Below are 19,221 nucleotides of genomic sequence, written 5' to 3'. Positions count from 1 at the left end.
TGATAATATAAGCATAATAGTTACCTATCAATATTAAATATACAGTTTTAAAATAAAATTTAATTTTATTGAAGTATATTTATTATTCTTTACCCAATTTTAGCATTCAGACTCCAACATTTTGAAAAACGAAATTGTAACCTTAGATAATTAATCAATGCTCTCGCAATCCCCTATATTGATAATGTTTAGAAAATATAATTTAAAATAGCATGTTAGCCTGTTTTTTTTTCTTTCTTCTTATTTTCTTTTTTACTTTCTGCAACTGTACGACCTGACTACTCTACTCTTGGAGCCTACTAAACATTTGTTTTACTAGCTTGTTTTATTAGCCCCACCCCCCTCAAAAAATGTATTTAAATTTCACTACTAAATGGAGGCATTTTCAAAGTATTCCGTAGGCATCTTCCAAACCTTTTTAGCAATTTAAGTTTACAAAAATTTAAGAAAATGTTACTGTGAAATAAATAAATCATGCACTCAAAGAGTTAATAGCGACAGATCTTTTGCATTGTGATCAATTTAATTCTTAACTGTGACCATTCTGTGAACTGTTATAAAATGCCCCATAATGGTTTGGATAATACCGAAAGTACATTGTTTCTAAATTCTTTGTTCCTTTCTCCCAATTACGAAATGATAAATGAGCATACTTGAAATTCATTTCTACTTCTGTAATCAATTATAAACGAACCATAAAATTAGAAAGGTGGGGAAGAGTCGCATTTAACATAAAAGGATACTCCTGTTTTAACTATGAAACTCCTGCCATAAACATACCTTTGAACGTCTGCTGTGAAAGCAGTTATTTTACAGTACCATTGTTGAAAGATAAGATCCATGGTGATGTCATGGATCCATATGTCATATCAGTGGAAAACAAAGATAAACACCTTTTATATTGTCATTAATTCACCCTTTTATAACTCAGTACCCAATGTTCTTCCGATGAGTGGTTTCTGTGAGGGCCTGTTTTTGATGATAGTTGTTCATTGTCAAACAATTTGCATGAAATCAAACAAAACCGATTACTTACAAAGATATTTTTGTTCGTTTCAATTTCTATAATTAATCAGCAAACTCTGTGTATAATTTTCTCCCGAACTATCTCACATTTTTAGCTTGCGAAATGAATGTGAGGTTCATAGCATCGTTTGTTAATCTTTAAATTCCAAATAGAAAACACTGATTAGCATATACTTTTTTTGTTAGAGACTTGAAAACAAAAGTTATTTTTCCCACTTTTGGTCCTTTGAATATAAACACAGGGATGAATTAATACTTTCCGGTTAACGAAAATAAAAATTTCATTCGTCACATTTTAAACATCCTAAGTATAAATGGATTATCTTTTTTTTTAAAATTAGCCCAGTAAAAAATACCATTTGTTACCTTTCAAACTTCAAATGCACTTTTTTTAAAATTGGGACAGAAAAATTAAACGCCATTTATCACTGTTTTAACATCAAATGTTTAAGGGGGAACAAGTCATTGGTAAAAAAAAAGGATTTTTTTAATGAATTTGCACCGATTGTGATAAATAATTTATCTTATTGTACATTTTATCATTCTGCAATTACAAAAAGTAAAAAATTAGAGCTTATATAATACTATATTTATGATTTATTTTTAAATTATCCATAAATTGCTGTATTCAAAAGTTGAAACAATCCTCTAAATTTGATTCCGTTTTGATTGTTTTTAACAACATGAATTTAGTTTTCGTAACACATAGGAAAAAATAATTTTTTTCACAAAAGGGCGGAATTTTAAAAAAAATTCAAAAAATTACAAAAAAGTTACATTTACACGGATTACTCAAAACCAGTCTATCCAATAAAAAATTCCTACTTGCAATGCAAATTATATTTATTGCAAACATTAATCAAAGTTTGAAGTATAACAGCTAAATAAGTTACAATTTTAACTAATTTTATTGAAAATACCATTAATTCTTTTTCTTACATAATTTAAGCAAATTATTTCAATAAAATATTTGAAATAATCGAACGTTCCTAAAATGGTTTGATAGGAGTGAGCACACATGTTCATTTATTAATACATGTCACACTCGTCCCGCGTCTGTGACTTTTACATTTTTACGAAAAGCAGATCAATATCTTGATAAAATAATCTTAAGAGGATTATCTATCAAATTATGCTATATTTTTGTTTTCATTCTTTGAAAATAATTTTACTGTGTTGTTCACCCTTGAAGAATTACCATTTTTTGAAATAAGCTAAAAAAAAAGGAAGCGTAATTTGTTACCCTTTTAATTCCAATTAATCTTGTTCAGATAGATGAATAAAATTTAAATAATTATTTTTTATCGCCTTTCAATTTTTACACATAAAATTAAAACTGTTGCCATTCACCATATATTTCTCGATATATAAGTACGTGTACTATTTGTATATATGTTACGATGAAACACCGAAATCTGGAGAATGTCGACGTTCACCGGTGAATGTCAACATTCACGTAGTCGCTTGGTATATGTCCGAAATATTTGCTAAATACCCTTATTTCTGACTCTCACCGGTGAATGTCAACAATCACATAGTCGCTTTGGTGAATGTCCGAAATATTTGTTATATCCAATTTTATATTAATTTATTCGTTAATATTATTATATTTATTTGATATATTTATATTTATTCTATATTTTAATACTTACTGACAATAGATTAGGAGAAACATCAGTGTTTGGAGTATCGGACAAATATATACCGGGCAATGGCACTTGACCTTAAAAAAAATCAGTGTAGGGTATACCGGGCAAATGTATACCGTGCAGTGGCACGTAACCTTAAAAAAACATCAGTGTAGGGTATAACGGGCAAATGTATACCGGGGCAGTGGCACTTAACCTTAAAAAGATATCAGAGTAGGGTATACCGGGCAGTGGCACTTAACCTTAAAAAAACATCAGTGTAGGGTTAAAATATCGAATAAATGCAATTATATCCACGAATAAATTCATATCAAATCGAATGTAATAAATATTTCGAACATTCACCAAAGCATATCTGTGGTTGTCGACGTACACCGGTGAGGGTCCGAATGTACAAGAATGTAATGAGATATTCGATCTTTCAACGACGCATTTGGTGTTTGTCGACATTCACCGGTGAAAGTCAACAACCACCGATTTCGGTCTTTCGCCGTGACATGTATAAAATTGAAAGTGTTTCTGAGGTGACTGTGACTTCAAATAACGTGTTTTTTTTTTTTTTTTTTTTTTTTTTTTTTTTTTTTTTTTTTTTTTTTTTTTTACAGAGTGTTTCAGTTAGTGTGTCTGTGCTGACTTTAACCTTCATTTCCATTGACCGATGGTACGCCATTTGTCACCCCCTGAGCTTTAAAAGCACAGCAGCACGTGCCAAAACACACATCTTCCTCATCTGGTTAGTCTCATTCCTGGTGGCGTCTCCAGAAGCCATAGTTCTGGATACAAAAAGGCATCCAATCCCTTTGGAGACAATATATTTGACAGACTGCACATACACATGGAGTGAGAGCAGTACCAGAATATATCAGCTCTTTCTGTTGCTGTTCTTGTATGTTGCACCATTCGTGCTGATGATTGTAGCCTACTATCAGATTGCCAAAGTGCTCTGGAACAAGAACATACCGGGATCATCGGAAATGAATCATCATCCTACTCATACAAGTAAATCCAAGCCTTGTTTATACTGTAATTGCAGTAATATAGTGGAGGGTTAATAGTATTAAGAAACGTGCTTAGTGCACAAAATGGAACATCTAAATGAATTTCGATCTAATAATAGAATCTTCGTGCATTAACACTCAATCTTAATGGTCTGAGGGTCTTACCTTAAACTTGCAAACAATCTTTATCCTGCGAAATCAAACACAAAAACTGACTATTTTTTCTGAATAAACATGCCTTTTTTCAAATTCAGATTTTCGACCCTCAAAAATACGGGAGGGAAGGGCTGTAAGCTGGTAAATGTGATTCAAATTCTTAAGAGTTTAGTCAGGAAATAGTTGACCCCTAATTTCTATTTTCTTATTTGAGCGTATTTCACCAAATCTGATGAACTACTAAAGCAAATTAGAAGAAAAATATAGATAAATAATAAAAACTATATTAGTGAATGATAATTCTATGCAAAAAAATTGTATTTTATAAATATTTCTTATTATTCAATTTAATAAAAAGTTTGTATATTAAGGCACATTATATAACATAAGGAATAATATATAATATAATATATAATATAAATATGTAAAGTATAATAGATAATAAATATATAAAATTTATATAATCTTAAATGGATAAATCCATAATTTGAACGGAATCGGTTGTATTGTTTCTCAGGAAATAAAAATTTTTCAAAAAATATTCCTAAAAGCTTTAAAGCTCAAAAATTATTCAATCGATTCCTTTATATATAATTACGTTTATTCTATAACTACGTAACATACACTGAAATAAAAATTATTATACCTTACAATTCTGACTTCACATTATTAAATTTCATATTATTAAATTTATTAAATTTCATATTATTAAATTTATTAAATTTAATATTATTAAATTTATTAAATTTAATATTATTAAATTTATTAAATTTCATAGTAAATTATTAGTCACATGATTAAATTTCATAGTAAAAAATAATAAATATAATTATAAAAATTCCTTTTTTGCATCTTCGGATAAATGTGTTTCATAATTGTGTACGCTATTTTCAGGGTGGTGTTAGTAGTTCTAAACATAATCCATAAAAGAAAATAGTACTAAATAGTCTAAAAATAACACTGTTCTCACTTAATTATTGAGTAATATTTTTCTGTTTGCCACTACCTCCAATACCATATTTTGTGGGTCATAACAAATCCGTTGAGAGGAAATGACTAAACTTAAAATATCGCCTGCAAAAATTAATTATGAATGAATATTTATTATACAAAGAAAAATTAAATAAGTTTAAAATACACTGTTTCAATTCATGTGCAATAATCTCAAATCATTTTTTTTTTGTTTCAGCTATTTCTAAACACAAGGGTAAGAATGGTACCACAGTACGATTAATTACAGTGAATCCAAGTTGCGAGGGACAGATCCAATCTCGCCGAAAAGCTGCAAAGATGCTAATAGCAGTCGTAGTTATATTTGGATTATGTTATCTTCCTGTGCATTTGATTAACGCTTTAAGGTAAAAACAAAATGCTTCATGTGTTTAAATATTTCAAAAATATTTTATTTCACCTTTTATATTATTAAATTCGGGAGCTATATTATAAGATTCATGAACTACGTCAATTATTTCTTGGCATATATTACAAATTCCGTGAACTACATCATAAACTTTGTGAAACAATCATAGATTTTAGGAGCAATATTATGAATCTCATGAGCAACATCCTGGCTTATAATATGAAAGCGGTGATGAGCTATTTTATGAATTTCATAAACGTTACTGTAAGTTTCATTGTGTGTATCATAATTGTCATGAGATATATTATAAAGTTCATAAGCTGTACTGAAAATCCCATGGCTTATATCAGGACACCCGAGAGCTATATGACCAACTTTTATCGTCATATTTAATGACTTATAAAATCATAAGCTATATTAGGAATTCTCTAAGTTGTAATGAAATTGTTCATGAGGTAAATTATTGGTTCTGCATTAGTGTCGGAAAAGTTTTTGACTTATAATTTTTGTAACGAGAATTTTTCACGGGTACAATTCATCTCACGTATAAGTAGCTGAATTACTTATATTGAAAATAATTTCATGAAAATAAGTTTCCATGATGCTAAGTCATGCTAGATACTTTATATCTTATAGTTACCGTAGAGTAGAGAGGAGCAGGCATAACGTTTCGCAGTGCGGTTATACCATAGCCACCGTTCTTTGCCATGAACATAGCCATATTGAGTTATCTCGAGGGCAAGGTCAAACCAGAGAGAGGGTCAGAAAAAAAGAGATGGAGAGTTATTTTTAAGAGCAGCGATACAGTTACAGAGTTAATACGATGTCATGTTCCGCATTTAGAAAGCTCTGACAGTAAATTCGTATTTCAATGTTGTTTTTATTGCCTGATTAAATGCAATAAAGAATACCATAAATATTTTAATACTTGTTCAACAATGCTTTTTCCACTATTTACTTTGATTCATTATAATGCTCCTGATATTAAGAGTATTATAATGGAAGAAATTAGAGACATAGTTTTAATAAATTTGCTCATTTTTTAGGAAATACAGTTCCTTGCATTCGGAATTTTTTACCGGTTTTTACTATAAGTCTTCACACTTTTAGAAAATTTTTATTAACATGTGAGTTCAACAAATTATTTAAGGAAAGGATTTTTTTTTCTATCTATGCGAATATTCAAATCAAAATAAAGCGCTTAAAACATACAAATTCAAAATATGTATCCAAAAATATTAAATGTATTCAAAATTTTAGGGAAGCTCTGAAAAAGTTCACTCTTAGAAAATATCTGTTATTCTAACTCCAACTAAAAGAATTCGTCTTTTGTTCAAAGATATCATGCATAATAGAATTGCATAATTTGCTTTCTTAATTCCAATATTTAGTTGAAAAAATTAACATTAATAATCCTGAAATTCTTGACTTAAATTCTCAGAAAAACATGAAAATGTAAGACCATAAAAAAACACATTTTGCTTAGTTAATAAATGATCCAACTTTAAAAATATTTATTTTATAACTAATCTAATATTTTTTCCCCTTTTTTTTCTCAAAAACTCTCATTCTTGAGTTTGATAAATGCACTTAATTAATTTTAATTTACTTTCCCGCAAAGATTTGATGCCAAATTTTATTTTAAATATGAAACAAAATTTCAATTTAATCCCTGTTATCCACGATGTTTTAAACAAAACTTGTTAGATGAAAGATAATAAGTTTATTAAATGAGTTTCATCTTTTATTTAAACAAAAATTCGCGTCACTTTGAAGTTGCCTTGATAGCTCCTATCAAGAATCCTTATTCAATGATATTTTCATTTTTCGGTATTTGTATTAGTTAATTATTACAAACTGAAAAATTTAGAAATAAAAATATTCATTAATTAAATTCTTCATTAGCTCAGCTATGTATCGACTCTCTGGTGATAAAAAAAGTGACTGTTTTCTTCGCTGACATATAAAGGTACAGTTATTTTCAAGTAGAAAAAAATGTTTATCGCATGTCTTTCTGCGATAATTAACTGACAATCGAATTAAGAAACATTGTAAAGATAATTTGTTATCTTATGAATATTAAAATTGAAATTATAAGACAATACATTTTATTATTTATCCTTTTACTCATGTCAATACTTCACTTACATTTGACACGAAAGAAATTTATTCAGGGAATATTTTTAATATATATTCTTTATTACGCTAAGAATGCATGAAGGACAATCTCTCCTGTAAAATATTTATCTACTAGCATTTCAGCTAGAGTTGAACACTGATTCGATTATTTGAATCACAAACTTGAAGCTGATTCAAATCAGAAGCAGTCATTTGATTAGCTGATTTGAATCTGTCGCAAGTTAGTGGTACGTATCCCCTATTCAGTGATTCAAATCAAAGTGAACTAATTCGATTATTAACATTCACTTTAATTACTCGTATTCCCCAACGAATCATTGAAGTGATTCGACGACTCCGACAGCTTCAAAGCTTTCCGCTCACTTGAGACGTTGTGTTGATTCCTCTTCATCTATATCATAATTACTGATACACTTATTGCTTATAGCGAAATCTAACTATTGAATTATGAATCTTCAAATTAACTCTATTGCATTATTAAATTATTTTATTTTGATATTACACCGTTGATATCGATATCAAAAATCATTGCTTTAATGATTTAAATTATTGAAACCACCTAATTTCAGAAATTGTTCCATCTATTAAACTGTATTTTATTTGTTTGAAAAAGTATTACACAGCTTTGAATGTAAGGAGCTTTCAAATCATTTAAATTAAATTATAATCATATAGGATTTCAGAAATAGTAGTAGTTTTTGAGTTTGTAGTAGTAGTAGTTCAGTAGTTTTTGAGTGTCATTCAAATTTTATTATATTTTTAAAAACGAAAGCTTTTGAATATTTATGGTATTGTAACTACGCATAGCTCACTTCACCCTACCATGGCCAAACAATTAATTTATGATGCATTGTATAACCATAAGCAATGGTTGAAGCTGTGTGCAACTTAATTTACATGGTGGACATATGATGTGGTCAGTGACTATGGTATTCATAATATTAACACTGTAAAAATAGAAATTTTTCAAAAACCAATAAATTAAATATATGCCAGTGGTTACAGATATACACCGGATCTTTTATCTGAAATGTAATAAATTGTCTTTCAATTATTTTCTAAGTTGAAGATTGAATTTTTGACTGCAATTATAACCATAGATCCACTTTAATAACAAATTTAAATACACAACATAAGGCTGGAATGTACTCAGTATCGCTTTTCTCCTCTTTCTGAGAACAAAATTTTCTTCATAGAAAATCAAGTTATAAACCAGAGTAAAATTATATAAGAATTAAATCATAAAATGTTAATTATTTACTTTGCTTTATTTAAGCAACAAAATTTATAGAAATTCACATTATTTGATTTGCACAATTCAATCTAAAACTAACTCATACAGTTCTAGTTGTATTGTTATTCAAGTTAAAAAAGTCGCAAAAGGTGAAATATTTAGTTTACACTTTTCAAGCAACTATATTCATAAAGGATTAATTATTTTGTTTGCACAATTCTATTAAATTAGGTATAGCAAATAATTTACTTAGTTTTTCATATTTATAAGTGGAGGGGTTAAATCAACAATTAAGTTTTTTCCATCGAAAAATCTAAGCATTCATTAAATATCACTTCAAATAAAGGAGCGAGGATAATAACTCCTATGTAAAAAAAATTCGTTATAATAAGAAACATCCAAAATGTAAAAATATGCAAGAAAAGAGAAGTTAATTTCTGATGTAATTACTTTTAGATTATAGCTTTCCCTACCAATCCTATAGTAATTTACGAAAAGCTAGCTTGATTTACTTCAGTATTCATGATTTTAGGCAAGATGCTAACAGCTTTTCCATCTTGCCACGTGACATCTGGCATGACTCATTGACCAGTGTGTAATTTCTATCTTCCTACGTTCTACATCCACATGAATGGGGGAGGTTCCTCTGAGAACAAGATTCCACTCGTAGAATAATCATTGTAGATTTCCTCTCTCGAGCGAAATCAAAAGAAACGTTAGAATGTAAAAGGGTAAAAACCGTAACTTTTTCGTAATCTTAGAACTCATTCCAATGTTGGTTGCCATAGAGCCTGACAAGAGGGAAAAGTTGTTGGTAACTGACCTTACTTTTAGTTTTGTCGGCATTACTTTAAGTTTACTTACTATAAGTTCTTTAGAATTTCTTTTCTATTGATGGTCCTTTAGATAGACCAGATCGAACGTCCTTACCCAGGAAATAGTCTAGGAGTTGATTGTCAATGCTGCGGTTGGTGAGGAAACAATAACTATCTAATAAACAAAAACCATATATTCCAAAGCTTGAAAATACCGAAATAACTGCTTAACATTTTCTGGTATGCACAGACAGTGCTTTACTTGTAACAGTAAAGGATTCAAATCACGCAACATATAAAAGAGTCTGGAGGCATGGTAGCATCTTTCAAAAGTAGACGTGAGTGAATATTTCTCTCTTTCTTTCTTTAATAGTGGTAAATCTAAGAAAGTTCATTTTAACTCAAAAATATAAAAATTATTTAGTAGAAGTGGTTCCATGAGTTAAACTAACAATTTGGATTGTTATTAAATTTCACTATTGAGAGCTTTGATACTGTTTCCAGATACATTCCTCTTCCAAATTTAGTTCCATTCATAGGTAGGACCAACTGATTCTCCTATCATATGCAGCCGACAAAAAAAAAACTCAAATAATCTTCAACAACTGTTGAATTCATACTTATAACTGTTGAATTCATACTTGTAACTGTTGAATTCATAATTCAACTACTTGTTGAATTCATCTGCTATAACATAAAAATAATAGATGGTCAGCACACTATTAGATGGCTACTGAATACATTTCTATAAATTTAAGTCACTAATTGCTATCTTTTGTTTACCTATTATGTTTTGTTTGTACCTATAGATACACAGTTGGACTCCCACAAAATCCAGTTACCACAGCTGCTTCTCTATTATCGCATTGGCTATGCTACGCAAATAGCTCCATCAAACCTATCATCTTTCTATTGTCGAATCCATCCACTGAAGAATTTCAGATGTGATCAAAGATAATAGGTGATCAACTCAGTGTTTGATGGTGTCCTAAATGTTTTGGTTACTGAGTACATTCCAGAAACATAACTCACTAATTAATATTACCGTTTATTACAAATAGATAATTACTTATCCTATAGGTATACAGTTGGACTTCCACAAAATCCAGTTACCACAGTAGCGTCTCTGTTATCTCATTGGCTGTGCTACGCAAATAGCTCCATCAACCCAATAATCTACAACTTCATGAATGGTAAGCAATTTATTAAAAAATATTTGTTAATTGTTCTAGTATGAAACTGTACAGTTATTTTGATTTTAAAAAAATTGTATCCATGACGACGTATGGGCTACGATGAGACTTTCTTGTATAGTGTAAAAAATTTCCATTGATTATATTTCCTAAACATTTGATCAAATGTTTTTAATAATTTTACTCAAATCCACTTTTTAATGACTTTTTTGTGGGTTCATTAATTTAAAACTATAATTAATCATACCATCTGTAATGCACTCTATTTAGGAAATGCATATTGATTTTTTCGTGGTCTGTTCAGTCACTTGAGCATGAGTTGTGCTAAAGCATCTATTTAGTAGATCATAATCATAAATGGTTTGATAACCCAGGGTGGTTCATAGTCTTATCCATAATTGTTTTCCATCTAAACATGGTCTTGAGGGGTACATCGCTACCAATTAACTAATGTGATAGCCTTGTAGATTGTCTCAACACAGTCAATGTACCTGATCTTCCTGTTGAACATTTCCCTAATGATCTAGCATTAAGAATTGTAAAAAGGGTGCTTTCGGTTGGCACGCAGACCACATGACCAGCTGATATCATTCTATGTTGTTTTACGAACTTTAACATGTCATTCTTTTCTTAAAAATATTGCAAATATTGAAGATTTAGTGCTTTTCATCACAAGCCATTATCTCCTGGTACATTAAAAATGTTTAGGACCTTTCTTTAAAAAATTGCTAAAAGACATTCATCTTTTACGATCATGGTAATAGTTGTTTCCAATTATTTATGCTTCCAGTTAAATTAGTTAGTTAGTTAATTACGGCAATATAAATAGCACTACGCTAGTAGAAATGCAGTTTTCGATATACGAATGAAAGATTGAGTTCTCTTTTATTTAATGATTAAGTTTCCATAAAATTAACAAAGAAACACCTGCTAAACGTACGAATTCATGACAAAATATTTCCGTGCATTTCACGCCAGTTTTTTTTAATCGTTTCGATTGTATAAAATAATTCAACTATTTCCATACAAACACTTTCAAAGGCCCGTATTTGAAAGACTTTGAAACTTCAATTTGGAGAGATCTAAGTGATCCTTGGACCCATTTAGTTTGTTTTTTTTTACCCATCGTCAAAATGGGTGTTGTTTTGGGATTGATGGCGTGCGCACCTTATTGGACGTTACCACACTTTTCAACTGTGTTAAGAGTAATTGTCAACAGCGTGCATGCGTTGCTATCGCTGCTGTTTGATAATTTTTTTAGAATTCTTTTTTACGCTTATAATTTTGTTATGCATTAAGTTGGTGAGTTTATTTTTGAGATATGGGACCAGAGAGATCCCATAAATACTTCTTGAGTTGTGAATAAAAGAGAATTTCATCATTTGAACGATATTTTTGTTTTCATTGTTTTAATTAAGAATCAGAAATTCTAACCTACAGTTCAAACTGGATCCTATTACAGTTTAACTGGAACTAGACAACAACCATTTTGCCGATGGAGAACCTGTCATCGCCTTTCGACAATCACAATTTTTAAAATTTTGTTTTAATTTTTTTTATTTAGTGTTATAGTTACATTTCACATGGTAGTAATAGTAATGAATAATAATAGTAATGAAACGTTTTTATTAATGCAAAAAAGCGTGTCTTAAAACTGTTTATTTTTTTTATTCATTTTTTAAAAAACAAAATAGAGGAACGATAATAAATGTTGCATAAATTTACAACATAAATCCGGCAATTTATTCTCTGTGTTTATATTCATTTCCCCTTTTTGTTTTCAGGAAAATTCCGGAAAGAGTTTAAGAACTTTTTGTGCTGTTATTGCTGCAAAAACTCTTATAGAGGATGGAGAGGAGAACGCATGACAGGAGCTAAATACAGATTTTCCACGTCTGTGACGCAAATGGAAAATATAAATCTGAATGCCATTGATAAATCATGACGTTTACCTAATTTTTTTCGAAAATCGAATTTATCCACATGCAGGAATAGGCGTACTCCCTCACCAGCAGTGATCAAACCTGCTGAAACGGTGATTAATAGGTTGCCCTGATGAGCTGATATTTTTTGGCATTTATTTTCCTGTTCCTGAAACTTTTACGAGCAAGTTTAATAACAGAAAAATAAAAGCATTTATCAATTAGAGTTTGCGAGAAGTTTTATTTTTACCCGGTACAACTGGTCAGGTGGAAAAAATTAATATGTTTATAAATATGTAAAATCTTTTAAAGTTTATGAGACTTTTTAAAGAAAAAAGAAAAAATTATTTGTAACTTAATATCATTGACTGATATTCAATTTAACTTGTGTCATATATTATTGAAATTTAAATAAAAATGATTAGTTGCATATGGCGAGCCATGCATTAAGCTAAAATAATTTATAAATACAATTTTAATTATGAATGGTTAATTTATAAATAAAATATGCATAAATTATTCCTGATATACATATATGTTTTTGTTTTATACATTATTACAATATATACAATAAAAATACAATTTTTAAATTCTAATAAAATGTACTTTTGCTGCAGATGTTTCAAAGACATTTTAGATTTGATAATGTATCGTTATATGTATATATAAATCAATCAGAATGTTTATATGTGTGTGTGCATGCATTTGATACAAATTCGCTATTCTGAATCCATCCGCACTAAATTTGTTGTGTACATGTTGAAAGATACTGATTGTCTACTTTAAAACTCTCACCGATGACTGATTTGCGCACTACATCCCAATGAATGAATTTTCCATAGAATTTAAAGCATATTTTGTGACATAAGTGATTGCAGCGGTAATCAAAAATTAGTTTTATCGAACGTTCTTATGAATTCTTTATCTTCTGTTTCCTACGTTAAGTAACCACAAGTAAAATCAACGTTAATAATTTTGCAATTTATGGAAATGACGTCAGCGAATTCATAGCTCAAAAGGTATGTATCGATATAAGAATCACGTGTTTCTTATATTGATACTCTTTTTAATTGTGTTTCTATAAATTCAATTAGTGGCAACTCAGCAAGAACCAATGAAATAAAATTGAAGTTATCTTTTAAGCCATAAAAACAATACCGTAAAATCTAAATATCACATTTATAATTATAATATATGGGTAAAATCCTAGAATAGCACTCCTTTTGGCTACTTTTTGAAATCTCGCTAATTTGGTGATTATTACTTGGATCACTGTTGGGGTTTTATTATTAAAAAAAATTTAAATTATTGCATATTAAAATATTTCCAATAAAATAAAGTAAAAATTGGTTGCAACATACCTCCGCGAAATATCTTCGAGAAACTCAGTTTAGCGAGATTTCAAAAAGTGCTTGGCGAGATTTAAAAATATCGCCACAGGGTGGGCTACTCTAGGATTCACCTACTATATGTATAGTTAATCATTCTTTTAATGAGTTGAAGTAACTCAGATTATGGTTAATTTTATAGTATAAAGTCGCACCGGAGTATACAATAAATAATAAAAAAATAAAGGTTATACATTAGGTGGTTCAATGTGATACTTGGTGATACTTGGGTACTTATCCGTTTCGGAAGGAGGTAAAACTTTATTTCCACAGTAGTTTACATTACGCATCTTTAATATTATCTCATTGCCACAAAATTCAGAATGACAATACCAGAATTATTTAATTCCTGATTTAACTAAGCATTACTGCGTCAATAATAGTTTTAGAGAATTTTTTACGGCATTCAAAATAAGTACCAATATTAGTTCGTTCGCCAAAAATTATTATAAAAATATTCGTGTCATTGGTTATTATTTTTGAAAATTACGATTGACTAATTTTAGTTGTTGTTGTTGTCGTCGGACTTTAAGACAGAGGGGTTGTTTAAAAGCTAAATTAATGGAGAAAAGATGCTTCCTCATTTAGAAAAATCTTAAAAAATCGCTTTATTGTTATTGACTCTAATGATGCTTAATTTTAGTAATGGGTATACTATTACTATTATGTTAATTGGTGTTTTCTAATAAATATTAAATATACTAATGTAGGTACCCAGATACCTCTGAGAAAATAGGTTTTTACTGCCCACCGAAACGGATTTGTGCAGGAGAAAATTGGCGATTATCGTAATTTTTAATTATCAGGAGTTGACCACAAGCAATAGTATTAAGCCAAATGATACAGAATATAATTATTTTTATTTTGAAGGGCTGAACTCTCCTTGAAACACGATTAGCTTAATCTAATAACATAAAGCCACCGGGAAGAGCAACAAATACTAAAATTTAAAAAAATGGAATTGTTTTAACTTAATTAATTGTGTCAGTATGTATGTCATTCAGTTTTGATTTTGTAGTGTTGATCAATACTTATTTATTAGATGATTTATTTTTCTTCTTTTCTTCACCCCGTAATAAGAACGGGTATTAAGTTAGTCTATATAAAGAAAATAGAATGTTTTTATGTATATGTGTCTGTATGTATATGTGTATGTATGTATATGTGTATGTATCTACATGTGTATGTATGTATACGTGTATATATGTATATGTGTATGTATGTATATGTGTATATATGTATATGTGTATGTATATGTGTATATATGTATATATGTATGTATGTATATGTGTGCATGCATGTACCCTATGCAAATCCACAATTCTGAATCTATCTGCAACAAATTTGATGTACATATGTTCGAAAACACGTCGGACTCAATTGCCTACATTAAAACTTCACAGAAAACCGAAAGACCAATACTAAAAACCAATTCATGACGAAAATTGAAAATTGAGGTTAATTTTTACAATCATGGTGAAAAAATACGTATAATATGTTTATTTATGTAAATGTAAATATGTAAAGTGAAGTATTTTAGCTACTTAAACTCTTATTTTTTAAAAATGTTACGAGTTGGAAAGATAATAGAAAAGGACTACAAATAACAAAAAATAAATATTTTGAAGTACCAGTTCATCGAGATAATTTGCAGCAGGGCTAAAATATATTGCAGTATTATGATATTATTTCTAAAAAAATGATTAATGCCATTCGATTAGTGCTACTGGTTAGTATAGTCTCAGGAGGCATTAAAAAATTACCTAACTATTATTGACACGAATCGTATTAGTTAGTTCATGTGGTGATAAATGCATACAGAACTAACATTTTGTTAATTCAATTTTGGAAGCTAGTAAAAATTGTCATGCCTTTTCAATATGGCTTTCCGAAATGAAGTAGTACCATGATTATTTTCATGAATTACAAGTACGGCTTGGTAATAGTTTACAATTAGCGTGTTATTATGTTTGGTGATTTGAAAATAGACATACATATGAAAATGTATCAATAACTAATCACGTAGAGGTAAACAAAAGTTGTGGTTACCCGAAGGTGACATCTTTAAAAGCAAGAGCCGCGATGGCTGAGGGGATAGAGCGTTCGCCTTCCAATGAAATGAACCGGGTTCGAATCCCACCGACTGTTGGTCGATACGAATTCCTCATCCGGTTTGCGCCGACCACAGAGCTGACGTGAAATATCCTCAGTGGTAGACGGATCATGGGTTAGAGTCCCTTTGCAGTCAGGCTAACCGTGGGAGGTTCTCGCGATCTTCCTCTCCATGTAACGCAAATACGAGTTAGTTCCATTAAAAAGTTCTCCAAGAGGACAAATTTCTCCCAATACTTGATCCAGGAGTTTCCATGTCTTCTGGATCGGGTTCAAAATTACAAGTTTAAGGAGTTGAACATTAGTAGTCGAAAACCCAAAAAACTGGGTCGGCTGTTCAGCGAAGATTATAAAATAAAGTTAAATCATTAAAAGCAAAGAATATCACGGTAACAAAAAAACGGATTTTCAACAAAATTGAACAAAAATTATCATAAAACCAAAGGGCCCTCATTTTGACTCATTAATCTTTACTAAATTTTTTTACTTTCTTAAAATGACCGTTATTTAAAATGGCCGTAAAAAAAGCTTATTACAACTTGTACTTATATTAGTATATTAGGTAGTTATTACCACAACTTATTTCCAAAATTAAGCATCTATGGCGTGAATTGGCAATTTTTTAAGCTTCCCTGAAACTAAATAGTTCTGTGAAATCTTGACTCTTACGACAGTACTGTAAAACAAAAATATTAAATAACATAACAAAAATATTAAAACTACGCACTAAAATGCCAAAAAAAGCTAAATCGACAATTTATATTTAAGCATAAACCGTTACCTGCATTAATTAATTAACTTTATAAAACGAAAAATTGAAAAACACTATGAAATATTGTAGATGTTTTTAAATTATCTATCGATTACAAATTTCTAATTAACTTTGTTCTTTTGACTTACTAATCTGTATTCTTTAGGACGTAAGAGGTACTGTGGTAATAGGCTTTTTACATCTCCCCTGCAAGCCATGAACTGAATAAGTATAGAATTGCGCGGTAAATTTTGAATATCATGAGTTAGCGCCTACCAACGACACTATGCCAGATGATACTGAAAACAGTTAAACGTTATTTCGATGGCATGAAATTCTAAAAACATTTTTTCCTTATTCTCACAACGTAAAGTCACCAGAAAGGGCAATAAATAATAATATATGAAAAATATAAGAGCTATTTTATCTTCATTATTTGTGTTGGTATATGTCTCTTAGTTTTTTGCATGATTTAATAGTTTTGATAAATGCCAATTTATTGATGATTTATTTTTTTCAACCCGTATGAAGAACGGGTATTCAGCTAGTTCGTACATTAAATACATTCTCTTAAAATGCAGTACAATAAATGTGGTAAACGTCATGATTCGAATAAATGCTAATTTATGGACACACAATAAACGATTTTTTGCTTTAATTATTTTCTTTGAACATAACGTAAGAATATGTACTTCTTAAATAAACGTAACTAGTAATATAGTTTTATTATTATACTTTTATCTCATTCAGGCAGATAAACAACCAAAGTCTGTACAATGTTTTCCCATCATCCCATAATATATAAATATATTGTTGATATATAAGTATATTTTTGTGATTTTAACAAACATAAATAATTTCCAAAGATTGTGTCACCCATGATGTCATTTGCACGCATACCTGAAAAAAATACTTAATAACACATGATTTTATGTAAAATGGCAAAATGTATTTTACACGAAACTATTATTGATGTGAATATTGTATAAAAATGTATTTCCAATAAAATTTTGTTTTGTAAAACAAGGATTCTCTTGAAACTTCATAAACTTAAGTAGAAACACCACTATATTTTTTATTTAAAAAAAAAATCTTTTTTAACATTTGCTACGTAGTTTGACAGCATTGTCTATAGCAGTTCTTAAAAAGTAAAGTGTGATCAAAATGAACTAGGCGTTATTTAGAAACTTTAAGCTTCGATTCTATAAAACGAATACGAATTAAATTACATTGTAAGAACAATTGGTGCTTAGTTGCCACTATTTTTAATGTTAAGGTACACTAATTTTTTTTTACCGTGCATGCAGTCACTGTTATAGTTTTACTTATCTATTCTTTCATTTTTGGTTGCTTGATTACTGATAACACAGATTTTCATAAGCATTAGGATCAATTTATAGCTTAACTGCGAAAACATTTCGTTTTAAAAAAACTCATTTTTAGTAATATATTCTCACTAATTCCTTCAAACAACTGATATTTTGTCAATTTTGTATAATGTTTTGTGCAGTAACTAAAATTTTCTAATTAAAAACTTATTTAGCTTACCTTTACACCAAAAATTTTTTTACAGCGTACGATACGCTATTTAGATCATGTGGCCGAGATTTCCATCCGAAAGCGAGTGTTCGAAATTTTTTTATCGATTGCACTGTACTACTAAAACAATATGTAAATTATGCAAATATGCAAGTATTTGCGTAATGTTGACCACCAAGGTATGCAAGTAGGGCATACTTTGACGGTTAACATTAAACAACGCTGTCAATGGTGCTGAAATTAATGAAATATTCTGTTTTTCAGATTTCTAATTATTATTTTTCTTTTCACTGCATTATGTGTCCTTGTTTGCGAAATGTTAACAAAACAAATTCTGATGTAAACCTTGGTTCTATAATCTAAATAATTTACATTTAATGTTTCATTTCGATCCATTAAATAATTTAATTGCCACGAGGCTTTAAGTACAACCGCACTGTAAAAATTTCCTGATCAAAATAGGGTATTAAGTACCGGCAGCACTTATAAAATCCATTTTACCGTAAGATATTATGATATAATTTTTATTTGATCTGGAATTTTTTTACAAAGCAGTTTCATGTTGAACATCCCTGTATAAATATAAATCCACACAATTCAGAAACATACATCTCTAATAGATGAAACAAAATATTATACACTTGAAAACTACGCTTTTTAAAGTCCGTTTTGCTCGCAGTCTCGATAACTTAAATTTCTATCAATTTTATTAAGCAGTACATTTTTTATTAGCAGTATCTATCTTCTTATTATATAAAACGCTAATACGTACGTATGTGTGTATGCATCAATAAAACCGATGATATTTCTTTTCTCGCGCTGGCAACAGTTTTCATTTTTAATTGATTGGATTCGGCGCGCAAGAGCACGTAGTGAGCAACCAGATAACAATAACCAGAGTGAGCATTATCAGGTTGTTCAATTCAGATTCATGCACTA

The 19,221-nt window shown here is 29.6% G+C and overlaps 1 protein-coding gene across 1 annotated transcript in view; it reads left to right on the top strand.

Moving 5' to 3' along the window:
* LOC107453545 (orexin receptor type 2-like) overlaps positions 1 to 12,841 on the top strand; it is a 102,068-nt gene extending 89,227 nt beyond the window's left edge. The window contains exons 3-6 of the mRNA XM_043048897.3: positions 3,281 to 3,674; positions 5,019 to 5,187; positions 10,458 to 10,570; positions 12,355 to 12,841. Coding sequence (XP_042904831.2) covers positions 3,281 to 3,674; positions 5,019 to 5,187; positions 10,458 to 10,570; positions 12,355 to 12,515 — 837 coding nt within the window. The 3' untranslated portion in view covers positions 12,516 to 12,841. The remainder of the gene's footprint in view (positions 1 to 3,280; positions 3,675 to 5,018; positions 5,188 to 10,457; positions 10,571 to 12,354) is intronic.
* Positions 12,842 to 19,221: the final 6,380 nt, after the last annotated feature.

Source organism: Parasteatoda tepidariorum, chromosome 1 (assembly GCF_982258835.1).
Source record: "Parasteatoda tepidariorum strain Cologne lab strain chromosome 1, Ptep-v5.0, whole genome shotgun sequence".
Lineage (NCBI taxonomy): Eukaryota > Metazoa > Arthropoda > Arachnida > Araneae > Theridiidae > Parasteatoda > Parasteatoda tepidariorum.
This window is presented reverse-complemented; position numbering and strand designations above follow the sequence as displayed.